The sequence below is a fragment of the Eumetopias jubatus genome, unplaced genomic scaffold, assembly GCF_037043125.1.
Source record: "Eumetopias jubatus isolate StellerSeaLion01/CBP00866 unplaced genomic scaffold, mEumJub1_p1.0 scaffold_13, whole genome shotgun sequence".
NCBI classification, from domain to species: Eukaryota; Metazoa; Chordata; class Mammalia; order Carnivora; family Otariidae; genus Eumetopias; species Eumetopias jubatus.
In genome coordinates this window covers 91,969,402-91,991,438 of record NW_028274819.1, presented here as the reverse complement: position 1 = coordinate 91,991,438, position 22,037 = coordinate 91,969,402, and the positions used below count along the sequence as shown (strand labels likewise).

The 22,037-nt window shown below is 56.4% G+C and overlaps 2 protein-coding genes and 1 long non-coding RNA gene across 7 annotated transcripts in view; 2 read left to right on the top strand and 1 right to left on the bottom strand.

Moving 5' to 3' along the window:
- DCPS (decapping enzyme, scavenger) overlaps positions 1-8,410 on the top strand; it is a 43,239-nt gene extending 34,829 nt beyond the window's left edge. Inside the window, exons 4-6 of the mRNA XM_028120810.2 lie at positions 1,229-1,342; positions 5,677-5,787; positions 7,667-8,410. Of these exons, the coding sequence (XP_027976611.1) occupies positions 1,229-1,342; positions 5,677-5,787; positions 7,667-7,933 (492 nt within the window). The 3' untranslated portion in view covers positions 7,934-8,410. The remainder of the gene's footprint in view (positions 1-1,228; positions 1,343-5,676; positions 5,788-7,666) is intronic.
- Positions 8,411-13,288: 4,878 nt separating this feature from the next.
- On the bottom strand, positions 13,289-16,168 carry LOC114222325 (uncharacterized). Its single transcript, XR_003611911.2, has 3 exons — positions 16,020-16,168; positions 15,643-15,811; positions 13,289-14,118 (listed from the first exon to the last, which is right to left on the bottom strand). It is a non-coding gene; the product is annotated as an uncharacterized LOC114222325 (long non-coding RNA).
- Positions 16,169-16,444: 276 nt separating this feature from the next.
- ST3GAL4 (ST3 beta-galactoside alpha-2,3-sialyltransferase 4) overlaps positions 16,445-22,037 on the top strand; it is a 33,319-nt gene continuing 27,726 nt past the window's right edge. For 2 of the 5 annotated variants that reach the window (XM_028120818.2, XM_028120816.2), the window contains exon 1: positions 16,448-16,593. The gene's annotated coding sequence lies outside the window, so the exon portion shown is untranslated. Of the gene's footprint in view, positions 16,594-22,037 lie in introns of all 5 variants that reach the window. The other 3 variants (XM_028120815.2, XM_028120817.2, XM_028120819.2) reach the window with 3 other exon arrangements.

Below are 22,037 nucleotides of genomic sequence, written 5' to 3'. Positions count from 1 at the left end.
TGGGAAGGCCCCTCTTCTGTAGTGGGTGGGCCACACTGTGACTGACCTGTGGGCCTTACTGGGGGTGGGGGGAATCTGGGAGCCCTGATCTTCCCAGGCAGGTACTCTCTGCTGCCTCCTGTCTGTCTCACATAGTCACATTTGACCTTAGCCATGCCGGCTGAGAGCCGAGGATGTGGACTTGGGATGAGGCATGCAGACTCCAGACAGCCCCCACGGCCCTGGCCTTCGTGGACCCCACTTGTGCCTGAGCTTCTGGGGGCGGGCAAGGGAGCCTGCCACTGGCCTGGTTGTGTGGGTGCCCTGGCCTCCCGATCCGCCCCCTCAGCGAGCTGGGAGGCCCTTCCTGAGGGCCAGCCTAGCCGCTGCCCTGTCTCTGGCTCTCCAGCAGGCTCCTCTCTCAACTTTCAAGCTGAGAGTTGACTCAGAGCTCTGGGGAAGTGGAGAAGGATGGATTTGAGCCCTGTGAGCACAAGGGGCTTTCATATCTTAACCTCCCTGCAGGCTGGCTTCTTCAGAGAGGCCACCAGGACCCTTGGGATCCACCCAGAACTCAAGGAAGGGTTCTCTGAAGACTGTCAGCAGCTAATAAAACAGTCTGCGGGGGTGGGGCTGGAGGCCCTGGGGTGACAGGAAAGGTCTGTGTAATTGCCGTCTCTGGGTTGTGCCACTTCTGCTGTGTTACGCAGGGCCCACGTCAGCTGAGACTCCTGTGGTTCCACGCGGGCCGGGGCACCAAGCCCACCGCTAGGGAGAGTCCCACCAGCCGGGTGGGAAGCCCACACACATTAATGTCTGGGACCTCAGCCTTTCCTGTCCTGCTGTGTCGAAGGAGCTCCTTCTGACTATCTTTGCCAGTGGTCCTGAATAAAGTGGGCAGGGGCCTATGGAGACAGCCGTCCCTGAGTCCTGGGGGCAGTGGAGGGGATGGACGCAGACCAGGCCTGTGAGGCCAAGTAGAGCATGTCCATGACATGTCCACAGGAAGGACCAAAAGAGCTAGCCCCCCAATCCGAGCTGCAGTGCCCGTGAGGGGTTGGCCCCTAAGAGCAGAGCGATGGGGACAAGGCAGCCTGAGTGTAGACGCCCCTGAGCTTCGTGGCCCTTTATGGCTTGGCTGTCCTCCCTGGAGGGGCCCAAGAGAGCATACCCTAGCCCACCCAGTCTGTGATGTTTCCCCAGAGGTCGTGAGCAGCTTTGTGAACCCTCTCTCTTCCCCTCCTTCCAGTGGGTATACAACATTCTCGATAAGAAGGCAGAAGCTGACCGGATAGTTTTTGAGAACCCAGACCCCTCTGATGGCTTTGTTCTCATCCCTGACCTCAAGTGGAACCAACAGCAGGTAAAAGCTTTCTTGCTAGGGCTCTCTGGTCTCCCAGGACTTGCTCCAGGTTGCTGGTCCTCCTTAATCCTGCCCTTTTCTCTCCTGTTGGTCTCTCTGAGCAGGTGTTAACTCACCAACAATGGAGGCCTGAGCTGTGTACAAACATTTACACCTTCAGGTGTCAACTGAAAGTTCTTCCTGGCTCTCCTCCCACCCAGGGGGTGAGGAATGGGGTGATGTTTGCATCCATAACCACAGGGGCCATTCTTTAACCAGCCAAGTGGCTTGGCCACCCTCCCTTCCAGGAGCACTTAGAACCCTGGACACCAGCAGATCCAGGCAGGCCTGTGATCCGAAGCACTGATAGGAAGGAGCCATGGCAACCAACCCAAAGGAGGTGACTGCCCACTGGTAGGGTGGATAGTGGAGGGAGGCTGCCAGAGTACCTGTGTCCACTCCCCCCACCCCCAGCCCTGCAGCTTATCCCCACCACAGGCCTTGAGGGAGGAAGCGAGGCCTGGCTCTGGAGTTGTCTGGGGAGCTAGGACAAGGCCACAGAATAGGAATGACGGTGACAGCTCTGGGCGACGCCTCTGTGCAGCTCTGCAAGCCCCCCATCTGCCCCATGAGCAGCCCTGTGCCCGAAGGCCCGGGTCACAGACTGGGGCACGGGAGATGGGCTATGAAGCACGAGGAACTTCTACCTCGCGAGATCTTTGAAGACTAAAGAAAACACAGCGTCGTTTTGACCTTGTGCTGGCAGGCATCCTGCTGGGCCTGCCGGTGGAATTGCCCTGTCTGTCTGTCCCCTTTAAGACAGAAAAGTCTTCAGGAACTGCACTGGGCTCCCAGCCACAGGGCTGGGGTGGCTCACCCTCGGGGCTTATGAATAGGCCTGTTTAAATGTCAGACTTACTTTGATGGCCATACAGGTGCAATTGTTCTTAACCTTTGCTTAATTAGCGCCTGTCTCTTGGTGGTGCCATATTTCATTGTTTGGAATCCCTGGCTTGTGACAGAATACTGAAATCAACAGCTCCCTTAGAATTTGTGCCAGTGTAGCCAGCAGGCGAGACAGACCGGGCCTGGACGTCTGTTCTTTGTTCTTGTATGGGGGTGGGGGTGGGGGGCAGTGGGCACGGACTGAGGAAAGAAGTACTCTGGTGTTTGCTTTAAGGAGCCTTCCTAGCCACCCTGGAATCTCCTCCTGCTGTTTCTCCCAAATGTATATCATAAGGGTATGCTCCCAACTGCTGACCCAGGATTAAAGAAGACTCTTTGTCCGTCCGTCCATCCATCCATCCATCCGTCCGTCTACCCATCTATCCACTCCACATATATTGGTCAAATGCTAGAGAATCTTGCTTCCCTGGAGCTTATAATAGCCCTTCCCCAGTTCTTGTAAGAAATTGCCTGTATATTCTCTTTTATTTGCCTTTTTTTTTTTAAGGTCTAGTTAATACATGTGATGTAGTTTGGGGAATGTAGGTGAGATCTGGAGCCAACGACCAAGAAAGAATTCTTGAGGCTTTTTTGGTGCCAAAAGGTGGTTTATTAAAGAGGGGGACAGGACCCTTGGGCAGGAAGAGCTGCTGCCCCGGGGCTGTGAGCGGTGGCTGATTATATACTTGGGGGTTGGGGGTAAGGAAAAAGGGAGGTTTTCTAAAGAACCTTCCTATGCAAAAGAGGACCTACAAGATATTGGAGGCCTTGCCATTGTCAAGTTAAGGTTGTTTTTCCCTCTAGCAAAGCATTAACATTAAGACAGTTGGGAGTTTCCTTCTGGAAGTTAGGTTATTGATAAGAATGCTTTTTTCTTGTAAATCACTAAGACATTTGTAAACTGAGGGAGACTCCTGTCCTGCGGGAGTGTAATCTCTCGAAGTTAACCATTTGTCTTTCCTTCCCTTTGCTGTAGGGCAGTGGGGAGTGCTGAGGAGTGTCACACATGTCCCCCCTGGGGCCGGGGCCTTGCGGGGTGTCAGCTTGTGCTTTGTCCTCAGCTTGCCTTCTGCCCCCTCCTCACAGACGCACAGTAAAGATGCAAGTAGTACAAATAGCTCGGTGGAAGTCCTTCCCTCAGCCCACATTCCTCCAGTTCCCTCCCCCCGAAGGGACCGTTTCTCAGGAGAGAGGATTTCTTTGTCTCTCCTCCCAGGGGTAGTCTTTGCATATTGTGTGTGTAAGTGTATCTCTGTCTGTCTCTGTGGACGCAGTGTGTACTTTCAGTTTATCTCAGGTCGGTTCTTGGATCTCAAGTGCCCAGACCAGGAGACTCTTCCTTTGGCTCACTCCAGAGGGGGAGAGATGGCTCTCCAAGGCTCCAGCCACTCTCCTTCTTGCCCCTTGCCAGGAGGCTCTTTGAGTCGGCTGTCCTGCCTTGTAAAAAGAGATTGATGGTGTCTGACCTGCCCGGAGTGATCGGCGGGCCACCTTCTGGGATACCAGCCTGAGACCTTGTCTAGCTTGCTTCAGACCCTTTCTCTGGGCCCGGGAGCGGGGGGGGGGGGGGGTGCCCTTGAACTGCCTGCAGAAAATCTGAGGTCATGTCTGCTATCAAAGAATGGGTTTCCCTCCTTCACACAGCCTGTGATGGACGCCCGGCAGCCGGCTTCATGCTTCATTCCATGCCTGTGGAGCAGAGAGGTGTGATTTAATGTCATGCTTGTGATTGGTCAGCAGCCATCATCTAAAACAAATGCTACTATTATCTGAGAGTCTGGGACAGTGACACATAACAACAGCTGAAGATACCAACGGGCACGCAGACACCCCAAGTTCAAGCACTTTTGTTTCCTGCTTCTCCTGGGGCTCCTAGTAGAGAGAGAGAGAGAGAGAGAGAGAGAGTGAGTCCTGGGCACAGGCCCTGAGGAGGGAGAGTCTAGAAGGAGCTTGTGGGCAAACTGCAGCTTCGGCAGGCACAGCTTAGCCATTTGCTGGGAGCTTCCCACGGGGCTCATCTGTAGCAGGTGTGAGGCTGAGAGGCCCCGACTGTTAGAGAGGAATGTCTGTGGCCTGAAGAGACTACCTTGTCCACAGTTGGACAACAGGCACCATATGGGAAACCTCCTCGGTTTTCAAACTGGGGCCCTGGGGGATTCAGTTGGGTGACTCACGGTCCCCGGATTATGTCCTTGAGGAATGTAGCCGCTCAGCTGAGTGCTGCAGGCCTCCCCCCTCCCCACTGCCGGGCCTTGCCCCATGGAGCCCTGGCGGCCCGGGACTGCCTCGCACATGGATGTGATCATCAGCCAGGGCCAGGACTCAAGTGCGCGGGGAGGGGCGGGAAGGTTTTCTGGGCAGAGGAAGGGTTCATTTGCCTTCTGGCACAAGACCTTGTTGATTTTGGTTCTTTGCGCTGTTAGAACCTCCAGGTTTTCGGCCGGGCGCTGTTTTCAGGAAGGACAGCAGGAAGGGTGCTCTCTGAGCCCTATGTGGTAGGGGAAGAGAGAAAAAGGTCTGGCACTCTGGCGGTGCTCATTGCTAAGCTGGCCCCAGGGTCCCTTTTCGCCCTTCAAATCCTTCTACACCCCTTCCCCTGCCCTGGACTCCAGACAAATCAAGTGGCTTATTCTCCCCCCTCCTGCTCTATACTTCCTTGCCTCTGGGCCTTTCCTTTAACTGTCCTTCTACTGGCATGCCCTTTCTCTAAACGCTACCTCTTCTTTAAGACCTGGATCCCCTGCCTCCTCTTCCAGGAAGCCTGTCTGGATCAACCTAGCTAGCTAGTCTTTCTTTTTTCTTCCTTTACTTTTATCACTTTATGTCTTGTAGTAGCTACTTATGTACATGCTGTTAGCCCATAAACTCTTGGAGGGAAAGAGTTGTCCTTGGCACTTTCTTGAACCTTCTCCCACCCCGCCATCAGCTCTGTGAGTATATAAATACTCCCATATGATATTTTTATTTTATTTTATTTTTTTAAAGATTTTATTTATTTATTCGACAGAGACACAGTGAGAGAGGGAACACAAGCAGGGGGAGTGGTAGAGGGAGAAGCAGGCTTCCTGCGGAGCAGGGAGCCCAATGCGGGGCTCGATCCCAGGACCCTGGGATCCTGACCCGAGCCGAAGGCAGACGCTTAATGACTGAGCCACGCAGGCGCCCCCCCCCCCCATATGGTATTCTTGAGTAGCAAGAGCGAACAGAAGTTCTGTCCTTAGATTGTCCCGCACATCCCAGGCATGTGGAGGCCCCCCTTGCCAGGGGCTCCCTGGGATCGCCTATGGATGGCACTGAAGCAGGCCTGGGGGCAGGCGCTCCCTGGCTTCTGTGAGGGATTCTAGGATGGGCAGCCTCCCCTGGCTCTGTCCGCCGCTGAGCCTGGTTGACCGCTGCCGATCTCTGCGCAGCTCGATGACCTGTACCTGATTGCCATCTGCCATCGCCGGGGCATCCGATCGCTTCGGGACCTCGCTCCAGAGCACCTGCCGCTGCTCAGGAACATCCTCCGGGAGGGCCAGGTGAGTTGCCTTGGCCAAATCCACACCGAAGCCCAGAGGAATTCTCTTCTAATTCCGGTGTGTTCCCTGGCCACTTTCTTCATCCTTCCTGGAAGCCCGTCTGTGAACGGGGCTCCTCTCTGGCTGCCCGTCCCTGGGCCCCACGAGGGCTCCTCAGAGGGACTCCTTGGTCCTGCCCTTCCCTCCAGCTCTGCCTTCAGCCGCCTTTCCTCTGCCTGGGTTCCCGCTTTTGCTTCCCTGCCTTTCTCCTGCAGGTCTCTTCTGGGACCCCCTTTTCTCCCAGGACCCCCTGTGTCTGCTCATGACCACCACATCGTGCCAGACGTGTTTCTTGGCCAGATGGGTCCCCAGCTCCGATGTGTGCACATTGTACCTCCTCCTCTGCCTTGAGGCCAGAGCCCGAGTTCTGGAGCACCTGGCATTCTGGGGTGCTTCGTACGGGGATATCTGCTGGATCACATGAAATTAAAGAGGAGCCCTGGAGGCAAGGGAGGAGGGTCTAGAATCTGGGCTCGTGGTCTTGGTTCTGGCATTCTGACCCTCACCACCTGAGTGACCCTGGGCAGGACTCGTCATCTCACCTCCCTGGGCCTCGACGTGTGGATGGGGTGCTGCTAAATCCCATTCTGTAGGGTGGTTGCCAGTCTTTTTTCCACTCAGGATTCAAAGATGCTGCCCCAGGCCAGGGCCCAGCAGTCACCAGGGTGCCCGGCCAGGGGAGCTGCTCTCAGTGGCTTTGCCGCAGGCCTGGGGGAAGGGCTTTCCTGGATCCACTCTTTGCTACCTCTGGACCCCAGCTGCCTGCCACTGCACCCTACCTGGCCTTCTCCCTCCTGCCGGCCCACATTGCTGCCTCTCCGGCCACCCGTCTCTGAGTGGAGTAATTCGTTTCTCTCCTGAAACAGCCTCTGGATGGCAGAATGGCGTCTTTCTCTCAGGGAGATGCTGGGCCTACACTTCCACCTGCCCTGGCAGCTCAGGCAGCCTCGCCCGGACAGGCCAGCCATACTTACCCCCAGAAGGCCTCTGGGTGCCCTGCCCTTGGCCTCACCCGACTGCAGAGAGCCCCAGGCAGAGTCCCAAGTGTAGGATGTAATTGTGGGGTGTATTCTGAGCCCACTGAGGCCCTCGTCTTTTTCTCCTCACCTCTGACCTCCTCAGGGATTCACCCACAGTGGAAATCAGAGTCTCCTGTTAATGCCAAGCCTTGGAGGCTCCAGAACGGGAGCTTGGTAGAAACAGCCCTACCCCTGAGCAAGGTGGGGGATGGGCAGAGGGAGCCAGGGTCAAAGTCAATGCTTTCCTCTTCTACCGGGAGTCCAGTGAGATCTTCCCTGGGTCTTCTAGGGGCAGCCCTTCCCATGTGCCCTCCCCCATTCTCTGTCTTCCACCAAGCCTCAGCTCAGCCCCATCCCTGTCACCCTTGTTCCCCAGCTCCACTCTGTTCTACGCTAAGAGGGGATACAGGCCCCCCTCCCGCCTACTCGGTGATTTAAGTCGGCATCAGTCGTCCACGGGGAGGACAGTCCCCATAGTCTTAGACATCTGGGGCCTGTCCTTCGACACTGGGACTTCTAGATTCCCAGCAGCACGTTCGGAGCTCCACTGTTCGAGGAGCTTCAATGTTTTATCGAGGTTGGAGTGCGGAACCTTAACGGAGGCCCCCGTTCCCTTCATTTGGGAGAAAAGCCCCTGTTTGCTGCTGTCACCTGCTTTTGCTGATTCCCTAGAATGCAAGACAGGGACCTGCAGCGAACTGTGGGGAGGGCTTTCTGGAGGGCTTTTGTCAGCTGTCCAGAGGCCAGCCGGGGATTAGGGCCAGAGGAGGGCCTGGGGGCAGCACAGTGACCCCTTTCCTGCCACCCCTCTTTCTCATCAGGAAGCCATCCTGCAGCGCTACCAGGTGAGGGGAGACCGTCTCCGCGTGTACCTGCATTACCTGCCTTCCTACTACCACCTGCACGTGCACTTCACGGCCCTGGGCTTCGAGGCCCCCGGCTCCGGGGTGGAGCGGGCTCATCTGTTAGCAGATGTGATCGAGAACCTGGAGTGTGACCCGGAGCATTACCAGCAGCGCACCCTCACCTTCGCCCTCAGGGCCGATGACCCTCTGCTCAAGCTCTTGCAGGAGGCCCAGAGGAGCTGAGTCCCACCCAGGGGCTGTCCGGCGAAGAACACAGATGTGTGGGATCCGGGTGGGCTGGGGAGGGACTTCGGGATTTTTAGTACCAAGTGAATTTTTTTTTAAATGTATTTTGTACTGGCTTATTCCTAGTATGTGAGTAAAGTATTGGTCTCCTTTGGTGTGGACTGATGACTGGGGGGGCAGGTGGTGCCGGCAGAACAGGGTAGGAAGATCCTGGTACAGGAGCCAGGTCTGGGGTGGTGGCTTCCGCTGACCTGGATGTGTGCCAAGGGCTTTCTCCAAATCCCAGTGAACACCATCCTTGGTGATTCCCATGTCCCGAATCCGACGGTGCCTTCCCCCGTCTTCGGTCCTTCCTGCTCTGCTCCCACCTCCCCCTTCCTTCCTCCCATTTGCTGTATCTTCCTCCTGGTTTTCAAGGCCCATGTGTCTGGGAGTTCCCCAAAAAAACCAAATACAAAAACTTTATGGAAATAACCTATAGAGTGTTTTTGACAGTGCTTCCTCTTCCCCTCCCCAGAACCGAGGTCGCCCCTCCAGCCTGTAAGTCAGCCCCGCTGATAAACTTCTTGTTGACAAGGATAAAGGATTGCCGCCTGGAAGTGGGAGGGTTTTAATAAGAATCAGATGATGCGAGCCCAAAAAAGCTTGCCTTTGCCTCTGTTACTTGGTCAGCGAGCCCCTGGCCTTGACTTTGTTATCTAGGGAGGAAGACAAAACAAGCTCATAGAACAGCCAGAAGACCAAACACAAAACAGCCCATCAAGGGCAAAATGATACGGTTGTGGTGGAGGACGAAAGGTCCGAGGGCTCAGGTTCGAGGTGTGACCAGCAACACAGGTCCCCGTTCGTAGAATCTGGAGGCCAGGAAGCGACTTAAGAGAGTCTGAGGCTGGTGGCCTTAGGGAGCCTTCGGGGGCTTATCTGGGAAGGGTGACATCAGGGTGCACACGTGAGGGCACGCACTTGGATACATGAGGCACTCATTTCAGCACAGGGGACAGGTACACCACACTGCGGAGAGGGGCTGGGATTTACTCGTTAGTCCCTCAACCCCACTAGATCGTGCTTCCTCGGGAGGCTTTCTCGGGGGAGAGGATGTTGGCTTCTTCCAAGTGATAAGAGGGAAGCATAAGGCAGGGATGGCCTGTAGTCTGCAATTCCTGGACTGAGAGAACCAGGAGACGGTTCAGAGTCAAATGCACCTCGCAGGCCAGGCACTGCCCTAGAGACTGGTAAGTGGGGAACAAACAGACGTCTCTCCCCCTGGAGCTCACATTCACCCCATAACCTTGGACCGGACCCCACGTGTCCTGAGCCTGTTTAAGAGAGCGGGGATGAGATTCCATGAGGTGTCCTGCTGTGTAAACGTAACGCGTGATAGTGTTGCTTTCTGGTGAACTTTTAAGAGGCCCCTGATGGACTTTTAAGCCAGGCGGTGCTTTAACTGTTGGGAAAACAAAGCTCCTCCCCTCCAGGCTACTGGGGCAGACAGCCATGCGAACCGAACCGCAGGAGTAAAAAGAGGCAGCACCTGGGAAGCTACCTTGAAAACAAGTATGTGGGAGAGGCTGGTGTACTAGGTTCCCCTAGGAAGACCAACGGAGTACGCTTGTGGAATCTCAGTGCTCGGCAGGGTAGCTGACCCAGCGCATCTGTCGCAGGACAGCCTAAGTGGAATAAGGCAGTGAGGCCAAAGGAGGCTGGTTACAGGGAGCGGGGTGGCCCCGGGTGGGAGCTGCCTTCCTCCCCCAGGAAGAGAGGAAGTAGCGGCTAGTTTAAGAGAAGCCGTGGCCGGTTTTGTCCATGTACGAGAACTGTCGCAAAGACAATTGAGGGGAGCAGGAGTGGAGGGGATGCCCACCCAGAGAGGCCCCTCCTTGCAGACAGAGCAGAGGGACCCGATCCCGGGAGCATCCTTTTCTCCTTGACAGATCAGGTTCTGCCGCTGGGGCTCTCATCTGGCTTCACACATGGGTGCACGCTTGGAAAAGACCAGCCCGTGGCAAATCCCGACCCCAAAGGACCGCTGGGGAGCCTCCCAGGGGACCAGGGTCTCTATTTCCCTGGGACTAAGCTCTGCCAAGGTATTCCTTGACTCCCCAGCCTGGTCTGTCCCATCGCTCCTCCTCCCTCTCAGGCTTACTGACCCATCCATCAAGTCTCTACCAAACACCTTGCATGGGCCAGCACTGCAGCGCGGCACTGGGGACAGGAAGATGGAGAAGACCCGCCAACCTGCACCCTCTGGGAGTGTGGCTCCGTGGGTTGGGAGAGTGTAGGACGAGACTGTAGGTAAGAGCTGTTCTACAGAGAGGTTCTAAAGGCTTTGCCCTTTTGTACTGCTGGGAGGCACTCCTCTGTCAGGATGAACTCTGCTTTCAGAGGGGAAGAGGGTCGCTTCTCCCGTGGCCCCTGAAGCCAGAGTCACCAAGGCCCAGAGAACAGCCCTGCAGGCTGCAAACTGCTCTGGGACAAGCGACCTCAGGAATTCGGCCCTCATGCCCCAAAGGCCCCCGCAGTGGCCAGTGTCCTGCCCACGAGAGTGTTTGCTTCTCCTCCAGGGAACAGCTGATCAGATGTGTGGTGAGGCATGAAATGGATCCTGCTGAGTCTCTGTGTGACATACACCTCTCTGCCCTCGCCACCACATGGGACTATCTTCGAGGCAACCCCGTCGGACCTGAATCCGGGGGCCTCCAGCTGCAGGGAGGAGCTGGCCGAGTCAAGGGGTCAGTTGCTCTGTTACACCTCATCTGAACTCCCAGAGGGCCTCTTCTCGAAGACCCACGCTTTCTGACCACGTACCACTTCCTTCCAGTTCTAGGGAGTCTGTGTTCCCAGGGACCCCAGGGGTCCAAGTGCAGCTCCCTCCACCACAGGTCCCGTGGGCCTGGAGCAGGTCACAGCAACTGGGTCACCTCCCGAGCAAGGGCTTTCCCCTCAAGTAAAGGAGCTCCATTCAATCGAGGTCTCCTGCTTCTCAGTCCAGGGGATACAGAGAGCTACCCACCCCCTCTCTGCCCTAGCTTTCCTATTTTTTTTCTTTTTTTAAAAGTTTGTATTTACTTATTTTAGAGAGAGAAAGAGAGAGGGCATGAGTGGGAGGGGGGGAGGGAGAGGGAGAGAGAATCCCAAGCAAACTCCGCGCTGAGCTCAGAGCCCAGCGCGAGGCTCGAGCTCACGACCCTGAGATCATGATCTGAGCGGAAACTAAGAGTCGGCTGCTCAACTGACCACACCACCCAGGCGCCCCTGCCCTAGCTTTCCTCTGGATGTCACTTTGCAGAACCCCACATCCTGCCTCCCCTGAGAAAACTTCCTGAGCAAGATCCAGTGTCCCTCGACCCCACCTTAGCCAGCTAGCAAACGCCGGCCCCTCCCTGGCAGCATGATCCATCTGTCCTGCGTGCTGCAAAGAAAGTCTTCTGTGTTTGATTGCGTGCCCTCCCTGTGCGTGCCTGTGTCCCTGCCCTGCTGGAGCGGGGGCAGATGTCACCCTTCGCGGGAGAATCCTGGACATGTCCACAACTGGCTGTCAGCCCCCAGTACTTGGCCCACTGTCTCCTCGGCGTGGCTGGAGAAGGAAGGAAGAATGACTGCTATTGTTCCTTGGCTCCTTTCATTTTGCCCAAAAGTTTCCTCATAGAGCAAAATTGCTGAGTGTCCTGGATTTGTCAACGTTCCTTCATGACACGGAAAAAAATAACATCTTGGACCAAGTGGGACATGTAAGCTGAACACAGAGCCCCGGACCGAGGAACAAATCGAGACACATTTACATACAAAGTAATATTTGAAATTGTTTCTCTTGTAATACTTCCATATCCAAAACATTTTATTTTTTATTATTTTTTTTAAAGATTTTATTTATTTGACAGAGAGAGACACAGCGAGAGAGGGAACACAAGCAGGGGGAGTGGGAGAGGGAGAAGCAGGCTTCCCGCGGAGCAGGGAGCCCGATACGGGGCTCGATCCCAGGACCCTGGGGATCATGACCTGACCTGAGCCGAAACATTTTAGTATATCTCTTTTCTTTCTGAATCGACTAATGTAGGTCGGCCAACTCTTCCTCCTCAGAAAGGACAAAAATCTGCATTCCAAACATGTATATATGATGTTAAAATGTCCTTTTTTAAAAAAAAATATATATTTTTTTAAAGATTTATTTATTTACTTATTTGAGAGAGAGAATGAGATAGAGAGAGAGAGCACGAGACGGGGGAGGGTCAGAGGGAGAAGCAGACTCCCCGCTGAGCAGGGAGCCCAATGCGGGACTCGATCCTGGGACCCCAGGATCATGACCTGAGCCAAAGGCAGCTGCTCAACCAACTGAGCCACCCAGGCGCCCATTAAATGTCCTTTTTTAAAGAAGATGGTAGTCATTGGTGGTAGTTGTTTTTAAAATATCCTCACTCAGCAAAATAAATGTTGGCAACCCTGTGTTTGTTCTAGTGCTATTATTAGTGAAATGATACTGGATTCTGAAATCTACACAGACTTGAAGTTACCATGTTTTAACCACTTAAAAAATAAGCAGGGACTGAATCCGTTTCAATTCAATGAGCACGTGTTGCACATCTTCCGGACATTTTCTTTTTTTTTTTTAAGTAAGACTCTGGAGCTAGAGCTTACATGGAGCTTATGATTTAGTGAGGAACACAGGCATTAATCACAAAGTAATTACAAAAGTGGTGAATGCCTTCAAATAAAGCAGAGGGGGCTGTGAGAAGGCAAATGCAAAGAGAAAGCAAATTTCTAGGCTACGCTTGACAAGCAGAGGCCGGGCAGTTCGGGGGACCATGGCTTAGCACGCTGGGATCTAGAGCCAAGCTTCTGGCATGACGCACACGTGCACAATGACAACACTGACCAGTTCGTCCTTCAGGACCATGATGAAGAAATGAAAGTCCAAGCGAAGGACAAATGTCTGGGAGGCAGTGTGGTCTGATGGCTTCGGCATAGAATCTGCACCATCCCCCAGGTATGATCGTGGGCAAGTTACCTAACTGCTCCCAAATTAGGAATGATAAGAGTGCCCACCATGAGGGGTTTTGTGGGGATTAAAGACAAGCCTTTTTCGGACATAGTTGTCACTGGGGAGACGTTAGCTTTGTTTCTACTGTGAGAAGGATGTAACCAGAGATATTTGGGCTAGATATTAAAAAGAACTTCTGATTAGAAGGGCTGTGAAATCCTAGATTATGCAGTGTGGAGGCACAGAAACCAAGTGACTTTTATGCAAAAAGGCGCCGGGGTGGCTCAGTCGTTAAGCGGCTGCCTTCGGCTCAGGTCATGATCCCAGGGTCCTGGGATTGAGTCCCGCATCAGGCTCCCTGCTCGCTGGGGAGTCTGCTTCTCCCTCTGCCTCTGCCTCTGCTTGTGTGCTCTTTCTCTCCTTCTCTGTCAAATAAATAAATAAAATCTTTAAAAAAAAAAAAAAAAGCAAGCCATAAACTGTCTGTGGTTAATTGACTGTGGCCCCAAGCAGAGGCAAGGGCTGCACGCAATGACTTCTTGGGATCTCCTCCAGCCTAAAGATTCCTGGAATGCCTTGGCCTAGCGGCAGGTTTCTAAGACTCCAACAGTGATGTCCCCTGCCTGCTATTGAGAACCCTGGGAACAGCTCAGCTCTAAGGTCCGGCCATATAAATCTGATAAAAATGGGAGCTGAAATACCCTCCCAGAGTTGCTATTTTTAAAAGCGTCTGAAATGCTGGATTGGGTTTGTTTCTTCCTCACACGGCATCTTGCTGTTCCCTCCTCCTGGTGGGCAGGATGCTAACGTGGCACATGTGCGGTGTTCTGGTAGGAGCCAGAAGCCTGTGAGGCACATTTGTCGAGCGGCTCCGGGCCTCCTACCCATACCCACCGCCTGCCAAGGAGGAGCCTCCGGGGCCACGGCTTCCCCGACAAGCACCTGCCCCTTCCCTCTGGCCCTGAGGCCTCTCTGGTTGCCTCACTTCCTCCACCGTGGAGACAGAACCAGAGAGGTCAAGGGAGGCAGAGGAAAAAGGAACAGAAGCAGCACGGCTCCAAACGGGACCAGGACTCGGACGGCGGCTCCTCAGGCTGTCTTGACCTGTCCTTGGTGCAGCTAGCTTGCTTCCGGGAAGAACAGTCCCAAGGAGCCAAACCCCTGCTGGCTTCATCACGTTGCCTCTTGCTGAGCAACCTGCAGTGTCCTGCAAGGGGGCAAGGAGCTGGGTGGTGCTCAGATGGCTCCAGAACCCCTCGGCCAGGGTTCAAAAGGCCCCAGAATTGCTTCCCTCCTGCCCCACTGATCATATGGCTTCCAGGCAGCTAGCTAAGCAACTGGTTGTGTCATTAAGAAACGGAAAGGGAAAGATCATGAGTAAACACACTGCACGGCCCGAGGGGAGGACTCAGAGTTACAGTTAGCTTCTGGGCGCCCAGTAACCTGGGATAAGCCCTGGGGGGGGGGGGAGGAGATCTGACTACTTCTTTTGTTTTTTGTTTTTTAAGATTTTATTTATTTATTTTGACAGAGAGAGAGAGAGAGACAGCAAGAGAGGGAACACAAGCGTGGGGGGGAGGGGGCGGAGGGAGAAGCAGGCTTCCAGCAGAGCAGGGAGCCTGATGTGGGGCTTGATCCCAGGACCCTGGGATCATGACCTGAGCCGAAGGCAGATGCTTAACGACTGAGCCACCCAGGCGCCCCGAGATCTGACTACTTCTATAGGTTCAAGAAGGGATGCCACCTGCATAAGATAACTCACATTTACATGCACATTGTACTTTCAGAGCCAAGTTCCAGTCCACTGCCTAATTTAATACCAATAGTAACTTTGACTAAACACAGTTACTTCCATTTTTTTTTTCGAGTAAGAAAACTAAAGCAATGTAGTGACAGAGGTAGATTTGGGAGTCAGATCTCCGGGAGTGAGAGTTGGCCCTTCAGTTCTGTTCTCTGGCAGAGTGACGTTTACGTGGCTCATGGCAAGAACTGCAAACCGCGTTTAGATGTAGTTCATCAAAGGGTCAGCAAAGTTTAGAAGCTGGGTCGATTCTCAGTTCAGCTTGGCCAGACTCACCTTGGTGCTTTGGGCACCTGTTGACTCTCTTTGGGCCAGTTTTCCTGCCTGTGAACCAGGGACGATAGCCCCCTTTTCCCCTTGACTTGCCCAGGGCATGGACTTTAGTCACTGGCTTCTTTCTACCTAGCTAAGCTTAGTTTAGGCCTGGAGTGGAATGCAGTAAGCCTTTGTATACTGAATGCTTGACAGACCAAGCCAACGGCACCATTCAAACATAACTAAGCTAGACATTGGCGGGATGCAAAAAGAATCTGTTCGAGCAAGGTGTGATTTAGAATGGAAGTCACCTGTGGAAGAACTTGGAGGCTGACTCTGTTCACCCAAGCCTTCTCCACTTTGCTCCTGCAGAGCCTCCCGAGGTATCTGTTCTCAACAAACAAGCCCTCCAGTTTCATCTGAGGTGAACCTGGAGCTGGCACTTCTCTGAACCCCCTTTGCACTTACTGTCGGTTACTAACATCTCACACTTAGTCACTTCCTGTCTTGCCTTATTCTTGAACAGAAGTCCATTATGAGCATTCTCTCTGGGTAAACTTCGTGGAGACAGCGACCAGGTCTCAGACTTTCCTGGGAGCCGCCGGACCCTCCAGCACCAGGCTGTTCCCACTAGGAGCTCCGTAAACACCGCTCACCTATGGAAGAACCACTCACCTATGCAAGAGAGTGCCTCGGGGGCTGGGGTTTTCCTCGGGGGTCATTTCTGGACTACGGTTTCTGGGCCTGCGCGGTTTCCAGGGTTGATTGGGGGATGTCTGAGCCCAAGGAAGTAGGGTCAGGAGACTGATGAGGTTTTCCCTGGAGACAGCGTGCCTGGCGCCTTCTGTAAGGAACAGAAACTGAGAAGCTTTCTCAAGGCCAAAATCGGTGTGCAGAAGAGGGGCGGCAGAGAGAGCAGTCTGGGAGCTGCAGGTGCAGACGAGGGCAGAGGAGAGGCCCAGGTCTAGGTCCAGGTCCAGGGTACTTGGCCGCGGGGCCCTAGGGGTCGGGGTGGGCTCCCGAAACAAGGCCCTCCCCCTTCCGTGCCTCACTTTGCCAAGCGAGCGAAGGACGCGGTTCACCACGTGGGAGAGCCGAGAACCCTTTGTTGGGTCTCATTGTTCCCAGGAGAGTGCGCGGAGGCTGCGCTGGGCACATCCATCCTGGCGCCACTCACAGGCGGCGCCCGCCCGGGCTCTACCCTCGCCCCATCCGGCCTCCCCTTCCGCCCCTCCGCGCCCTCCCCGCGCGCCCCGGCTCCCCGGCCCACCCCCCTCCCCAGGCCTCCACGGCTCCCACAGCGTCCCAGGCCGGCGGGCCTCAGCCCCGCCCGCGCGCGGCAGCGCCCCAGCCCTTCCTCCGCCTCCCCGCCCTTCCTCCGCCAGCCCGCCCGCTCCCCGGAGTCGGCTCCCCGGCCGTGTGCGCAAGCGTGTCCGGCCCCTTCCCCGCCCCCCGCCCGGGCCCGGGCCCCCGCCTCCCCGCAGGCGGACTTCCCCGCTCCCAGGCCGGCCCCGCGCCCGGGACAGGGACCCGGCCGAGCGGAGCCGCCGCGCCGCCAGCCCGTGCGCCTAGCGGATCGGAGCTGTGCGCGAAAGTGTCGTGCCCCGCCCCGCTCCACCCGCGAGGGTGAGTACGCGGCGGCCGGTCCCCGTGAGGTCCGGGGGGAGGGCGGGAGCGCCGCGGGGGCCCGGCTGTCTGGTCCTCCCCCCCTCACCCCCCCTTCGCCCCGCGTCGCCGCGGCCGGGGGAGGTGGTCGGCCGGGCACGTGGGCGCAGCGCGGAGCCGGCCGGGGTGGGGCGGCCACGGCCCCGGGATCCCTTTCTCTGGACCAGATTTTCGCGGGAAGCCGGTGCTCTTCTCTCCCTTGGAGTGAGCCACCCGGATGGTCCTCTTCTCCGGAAAGTTTCTAGCCCCGACCCCTGCGCCCCTGCTCAAGAGGCGTCCCCACCTTCAGCATCCTCTGAGCCCTGCTGTCTCGCACAACCGCCCGCATCGAGTCCAGGAGATCGGTGGGCTGGCTTGGCTAGGGGTGACAGGCTTTGCTGGGTCCATCCGTGTGCAGGAGTCCCAAGGTCGCTAAGCAGAGCCCAAAGGTGGGAGTTGCTAGCTGCAGGCAGGCGGTGCCCGGGATGCCAGGTCCCCGTTGTGGGGGCCTTTGGGCCTAGGCCCCTGTGCCTCAGAGTTGCCGGGGTGGTGGACAGTGGGAAGGGATGGGGTTGGGGTGAGGGTGGGGTACAGATGCGACAGGACCCCCGGGCTCCGCTGTGGGCGCTGGCTGCCGCCTGGGGCCCTTGCTGGCAGGCACCTTCTGGCCCGCCCAGAGTTGCCAACATGTCTGCCAGTAACTGCCCCCTCCATTTCCAGTCTTGGGGGTAAGCTCCGTCTGGGCCATCGGAGGCCTGATCCACTGCTGCTGCTTCCCCTGTTCCACAGACCCGGTCCTGAGGGCCTGGCTTAGGGGGCTCCTTCTGGAAGGCTGGGCGTGGGGGTGGTGTAGGCAGTGTTCAGGTGCTCAGCTGTGCTTGTCTGACCTCATGGCCACCCACAGGCTGGCACCCCCACAGGCTCCTCAGGGAAGGGTGTGCTTTCCACCACTGGAGGGAGACCCAGCCAGGAAGCCAAGTTCAGGCTGACTTCTTCTTCGCAGAACCTTGGGAGCGGGGCCTGGTGTGGGCTAGCTTGTCACACGAGGCACAAGCTGATGCTGCTGTCTCCTGAGCGGCCACCTCCGGGCTGTGGCCGTGGTATTTGCCAGGGTGATTTTAAATACGTTGATATGTGTGAAGTGCACTGAAAGGTACCTGCACAAAGGAAGAGGCATGTAAGTGCTGCTAGTGATGTTCCTTCCACACTCCACACTCTTACTTACCCTCCAGAGTTGCCCCCTAATTCCAGAGAGGGTGCCTGGGAGGTGCCAGCTATTCCGGGGGGGCGGGGCCTAGAAATTACCCTGTGGGTAATCTTTTCTCTTTGCTGGGAGCGGGTGGGCCTGGGCCGAGGTGGCGCTCTGACCTTGTTCTACTCCCGTCTCCACCGAGTACTCTCTGTGCCGTCCCTCAGCATCACTGTGCTGGGTGGGAGATCTTCGGCTGTCGGGGGGCCCTGGGTTTCATCAAGGGTTGCAGGAGAGATAGGAGTTGGGGCCAGTCCCCCGTCCTCTCCCCAGCCCAAGTTGAGGGGGTTAGGAGGGGAGCACAGCTGGAAGAATTTAGGAAGGGGAAGTCAGAATCACCTGTCGGGACTGTGGGCTAAGATGGCATCTGTAGCTCCAGCAGGGACCCTCTTTCCTGGGAGCAGAGACCAGGGCCGCGGAAGCCCTCTGCGCCTTCTAGGCTGCCTTCTCTTCTCTCCCTCACCCCCTTCTCTACCCAAAGCAGTGACTCGCTCCCCACTCCTCAGAAACAGATTTGTTTGGCCCTTTACCCTCCCAGCCCTTTAAGGATCCAGTTTTCTGGGTAGAACCAAGAATCTGATCCTTTCTGGAATTGTACCAAATCCTGGGGAAGTCCCCAGCAGGAGCAGAGAAGTCGGACCCCCTTTCTCTGTTCCAGCCTCACCTGTGGCCATTCTGTAGTTACCCCACGCTGGCCTGGCATCTGCCCTACATTGGGGGCCCCCTCGGACCCTATCTGGGCACATTCTCTGGGTCTCACGTCAGAGAGGCTGCCCCGGTGGTGTTACGAATTCCCCCTCTCAGAATGGTTCACACTTTCTGTCTGAGGGAAGGGGTCACTCTACCTTAGAATAATACAGAATGGTTCCAGCCCACAGAGGAGGGAGAGCTCCAGCCTCCTGAAAGGGACCCTCCAGATCAGTGTCACAGAACATTCCAGAGGCTGAGGGCCAGGTCTGCAGATGGGGATCAAGGCAGGCACGAAAACCCAGCTGAACTCCCGAGCCCCTGGAGATGGACCCTGGGCTCTGGAGAGCGGGGTGATCAGGTAGTGAGGGGAGGGCCCCCAGAAGACTTCTAGAACTTGCTCCCTCATGCCGACTCCTTAGCTGCCCTGTGGTGAGACATTTCCCCCCTGCAGCAGCTAGCTGGGCCTTCCCTCATCCCCCCCCTCCCCCGGCTCCCACCCTGGGCCCTCCTTCCTTCTCAGGGTCTGAAACCTTCACCTGAAACCTCTGATTGCCTCCAGAAAAGGATGAGAGTAGTCAGAAAAGGATGGAGGCTGTGGTCCTTTGTTTCCCTCTGTCCTTCGGGGCTCCCTTCCCAGAGGTGCTCAGCACTGCTGTGTGAGTGTTCAGAGGGCCTCTGGGTAGGCTGCCGGCCCCCCCCCCCCCGGCCTCAGAATCACCCCCTGACCTCTACCGCATTCCCAATGTGTGTGTGTGTGTGTGTGTGTGTGTGTGTGAGACACTGTGCTGCAGATGGAGGAGTGATTGGATCAAGTGGGGGTGCAGTGTCTGTGATGCCTGGGCCTCAGCCACGTGCCACGGGGCTTCCGATTGGGGTCCCCGAGCCCAGTACGGGGCTGAGCTCTGCCAACGGGTTGCGTGGGGTCGGTTGGTTTCCAGGGTGAGAAGGACCTTCAAGCGTCCAGAACTGCAGGTTTTCTTCTGGTCTTGGCCTCTTGCCTGGGACCAGGAGACATACAGGCAGCTCCTGACACTCTCTCTGCCCACCCCAGCCCTGCAGAGCTGTCCTGTAGAAAGATGCTGGGCTGACTCTAGAATGTGAGGCTCTGGCTTCTGCTCAGCGTGGAGGAGGGGCTGCTGCTAGGCCCGAGGGCAGGTGCAGGCCTGGAGAAGCCCTGTGTCTACCTGGGCCTCGAGTGTGACAAGGCAGGGCTGCAGAAGCCCAGAAGCAGCTGTCCTTGTGTGGTAGGACGGTTCCTTCTTCCTGCATGGACTTTCCCTCTGCAGCCCAGCCCAGTGGGTCAGGGGTTCCCGGATCTGGCTCTCCCGGGTGGGGTGGGGAGGGTGGTGGTGGCTGGAGAGGACAGGGACCCGTTTGCAGAGTGCTGGCCCCGCACATTGTTGTTTCTGCCTTGGATCCAAACCCTCCTGCAGGGTGTGGGTTCCAGGGGCTGTAGCAATGTTCCTTGTGTCCACCATCTGCCCTGTGTCCTCTGCCCGTGCAGCCTCTGTAAACACCTGTCCTTGCAGTAAAAAAGACTTAGCAAATAACACAAGTACTTACCATGTATCTATAAAGCACTTCTTAGAAGTCTGGCCCGATAAGCTTAACAAGAAAAGAAAAAAGGCGTGCCGTGCACTTATTTCTATCCCTTTGCGTAAGCCTCACGCACACCTTTCATTCAGCCCATTTATCAATGAAGAAATGGAGGCTCTGGAGTTGAAACTTTGGCCAAGGTCACAGCTCCTAAGCAGCTGAGCGGGGACCTGTATCTAGGCCTGTTTTGGAAACCTGCACTTTTCAGTTAAGCTCTCCACTGCTCCCCCAAGCTCATTTTTTGTCCTTTGGTCTCTGAAGAGGCTCAGAGGTGTGAAGGACTTGGCTCAAGGCCACAGTGCATTAGTGGTAAGGCAGACTACAACCTCAGCCTGCCAGCCCAGAGCTCTTTGTGCTGACCCGAACCCCACATCTCGCCCTGCGCGTTGCAGCACCCTTGCCTGAAGTGCAGGCGCTTTGCTTGTCAGCCCTCTGTGGTCAGGCGAGGCAGGGCTCTCCCTCTGTGGTCAGGCAGGGCAGGGCTCTCCTCTCTCCCTCCCCGCCTCTCCTGGCCCCCACCTCTCCTGATTCCCCCCGTAATTGCTTCCATCTGGCCGGCTCCTATTCCTTTGGAAATGCGGCTCCCTGGCTGCCGCCCACAGGGCTGCAAGGCCTCAGCCGCCCACTGTGGTGACACGTGGGGAAGGGGAGGGCCCCTACAGGTCCCAGAGCTCAGGGACCTGGGCCAACGGTGGCTGCTTCCAGGGCCCAGGACCCGGCATCCCCAGATCCCTGCCAGGCAGGAGCACCTTTGCTTCCGGGTCCTCCTTGACACCCATCCTGGCCTGGCTTCTCCAAGAGCAGCTCTCAGTCCTCGGGGTGAGCTTCCCTTCTGCCTTGCCAGCACCCCCCCCGCCGCCCCCTTGCAGGTGGCTCAGGTCTGGGGGAGGGAGGCCTGGTTGGAAGGGACAGCAGGAGAGAAGTGGGGGCCAGCGAGGGCACGCCCTGGGGACCACTGCCGGAGGCTTCTGGGAGGGAAGCGAGCAGGGCAGTCCCGGCGGCAGAGGCTGAGGGACCTGGGAACTCTGGAAAGGTGAGCATGGGGCCTGCTTGTTTCCTTTGGTCCCAGGTCATTGGCCCAGAACAAGCAGAACTAGCGAGGCATCCTTCTGCTTTGTGTTGATATACAATAAAACCTGCACATTCTCACAGTGCATCTGATGCTCTGTTGATTCCCTTGCCCCAGGCTCTGCCGAGGCCGGGTGGGGAGGGATGCCAGCGGGGTCCTCAGTGGGGCCCGCTGGAGATTTCGGGAGCGTGCTTCTGACTGTGGAGGGGGCGCGTTCCCCATCGTCGAAGATGTTTAGGCATAGACCGTTGACCTTGACAGGGACAGTCCAAAGGAGAATGCAAGCACAGGAGGGGCACGGTGGTGGTGTGGAGCGGGTTTGAAAACTTTTAAGGTATTTTCTCCCCCAAGATTTTAGGATTTTAGTGTGAGCTCGAGGAACCTATCTTGTTCACTGCTGTGTTCTTCATGGCTGGAATGATGCATAGCAAATAATAAGTGCTCGGTAAATATTTGTTTGATAAATGAATGGAAGATGTACCTTGGGTTTTCTTCATTTTCACTGTATTTCTGCTTTCCTTCCTCCTTTTCCTGAGGCAAAGGAAGAAAGCTGCCCTTTGGGAAGGTGAGCTGTCTGTCAGAGAAGGGCCTGACCTGGCAGCTTGCTGCCTCGCTTCCCCCTGGGTCTCTCCATGAGCTGGAGAGGCAAGCGGGAGCCCCAGGTAGGAGCCCCAGGTAGGGATGCGCAGGAGGCTGCCCCCTGAGGAGGGCCTGCCCCTCACTCCACCCACCCTGGCTGCAGGCAGCTCGTCCCATTTACCCTCCTGTCTCGCCTCCTCGGCCCGAACTTGAGGTCCCTGCACAGACTGGTCCTCATCTCCC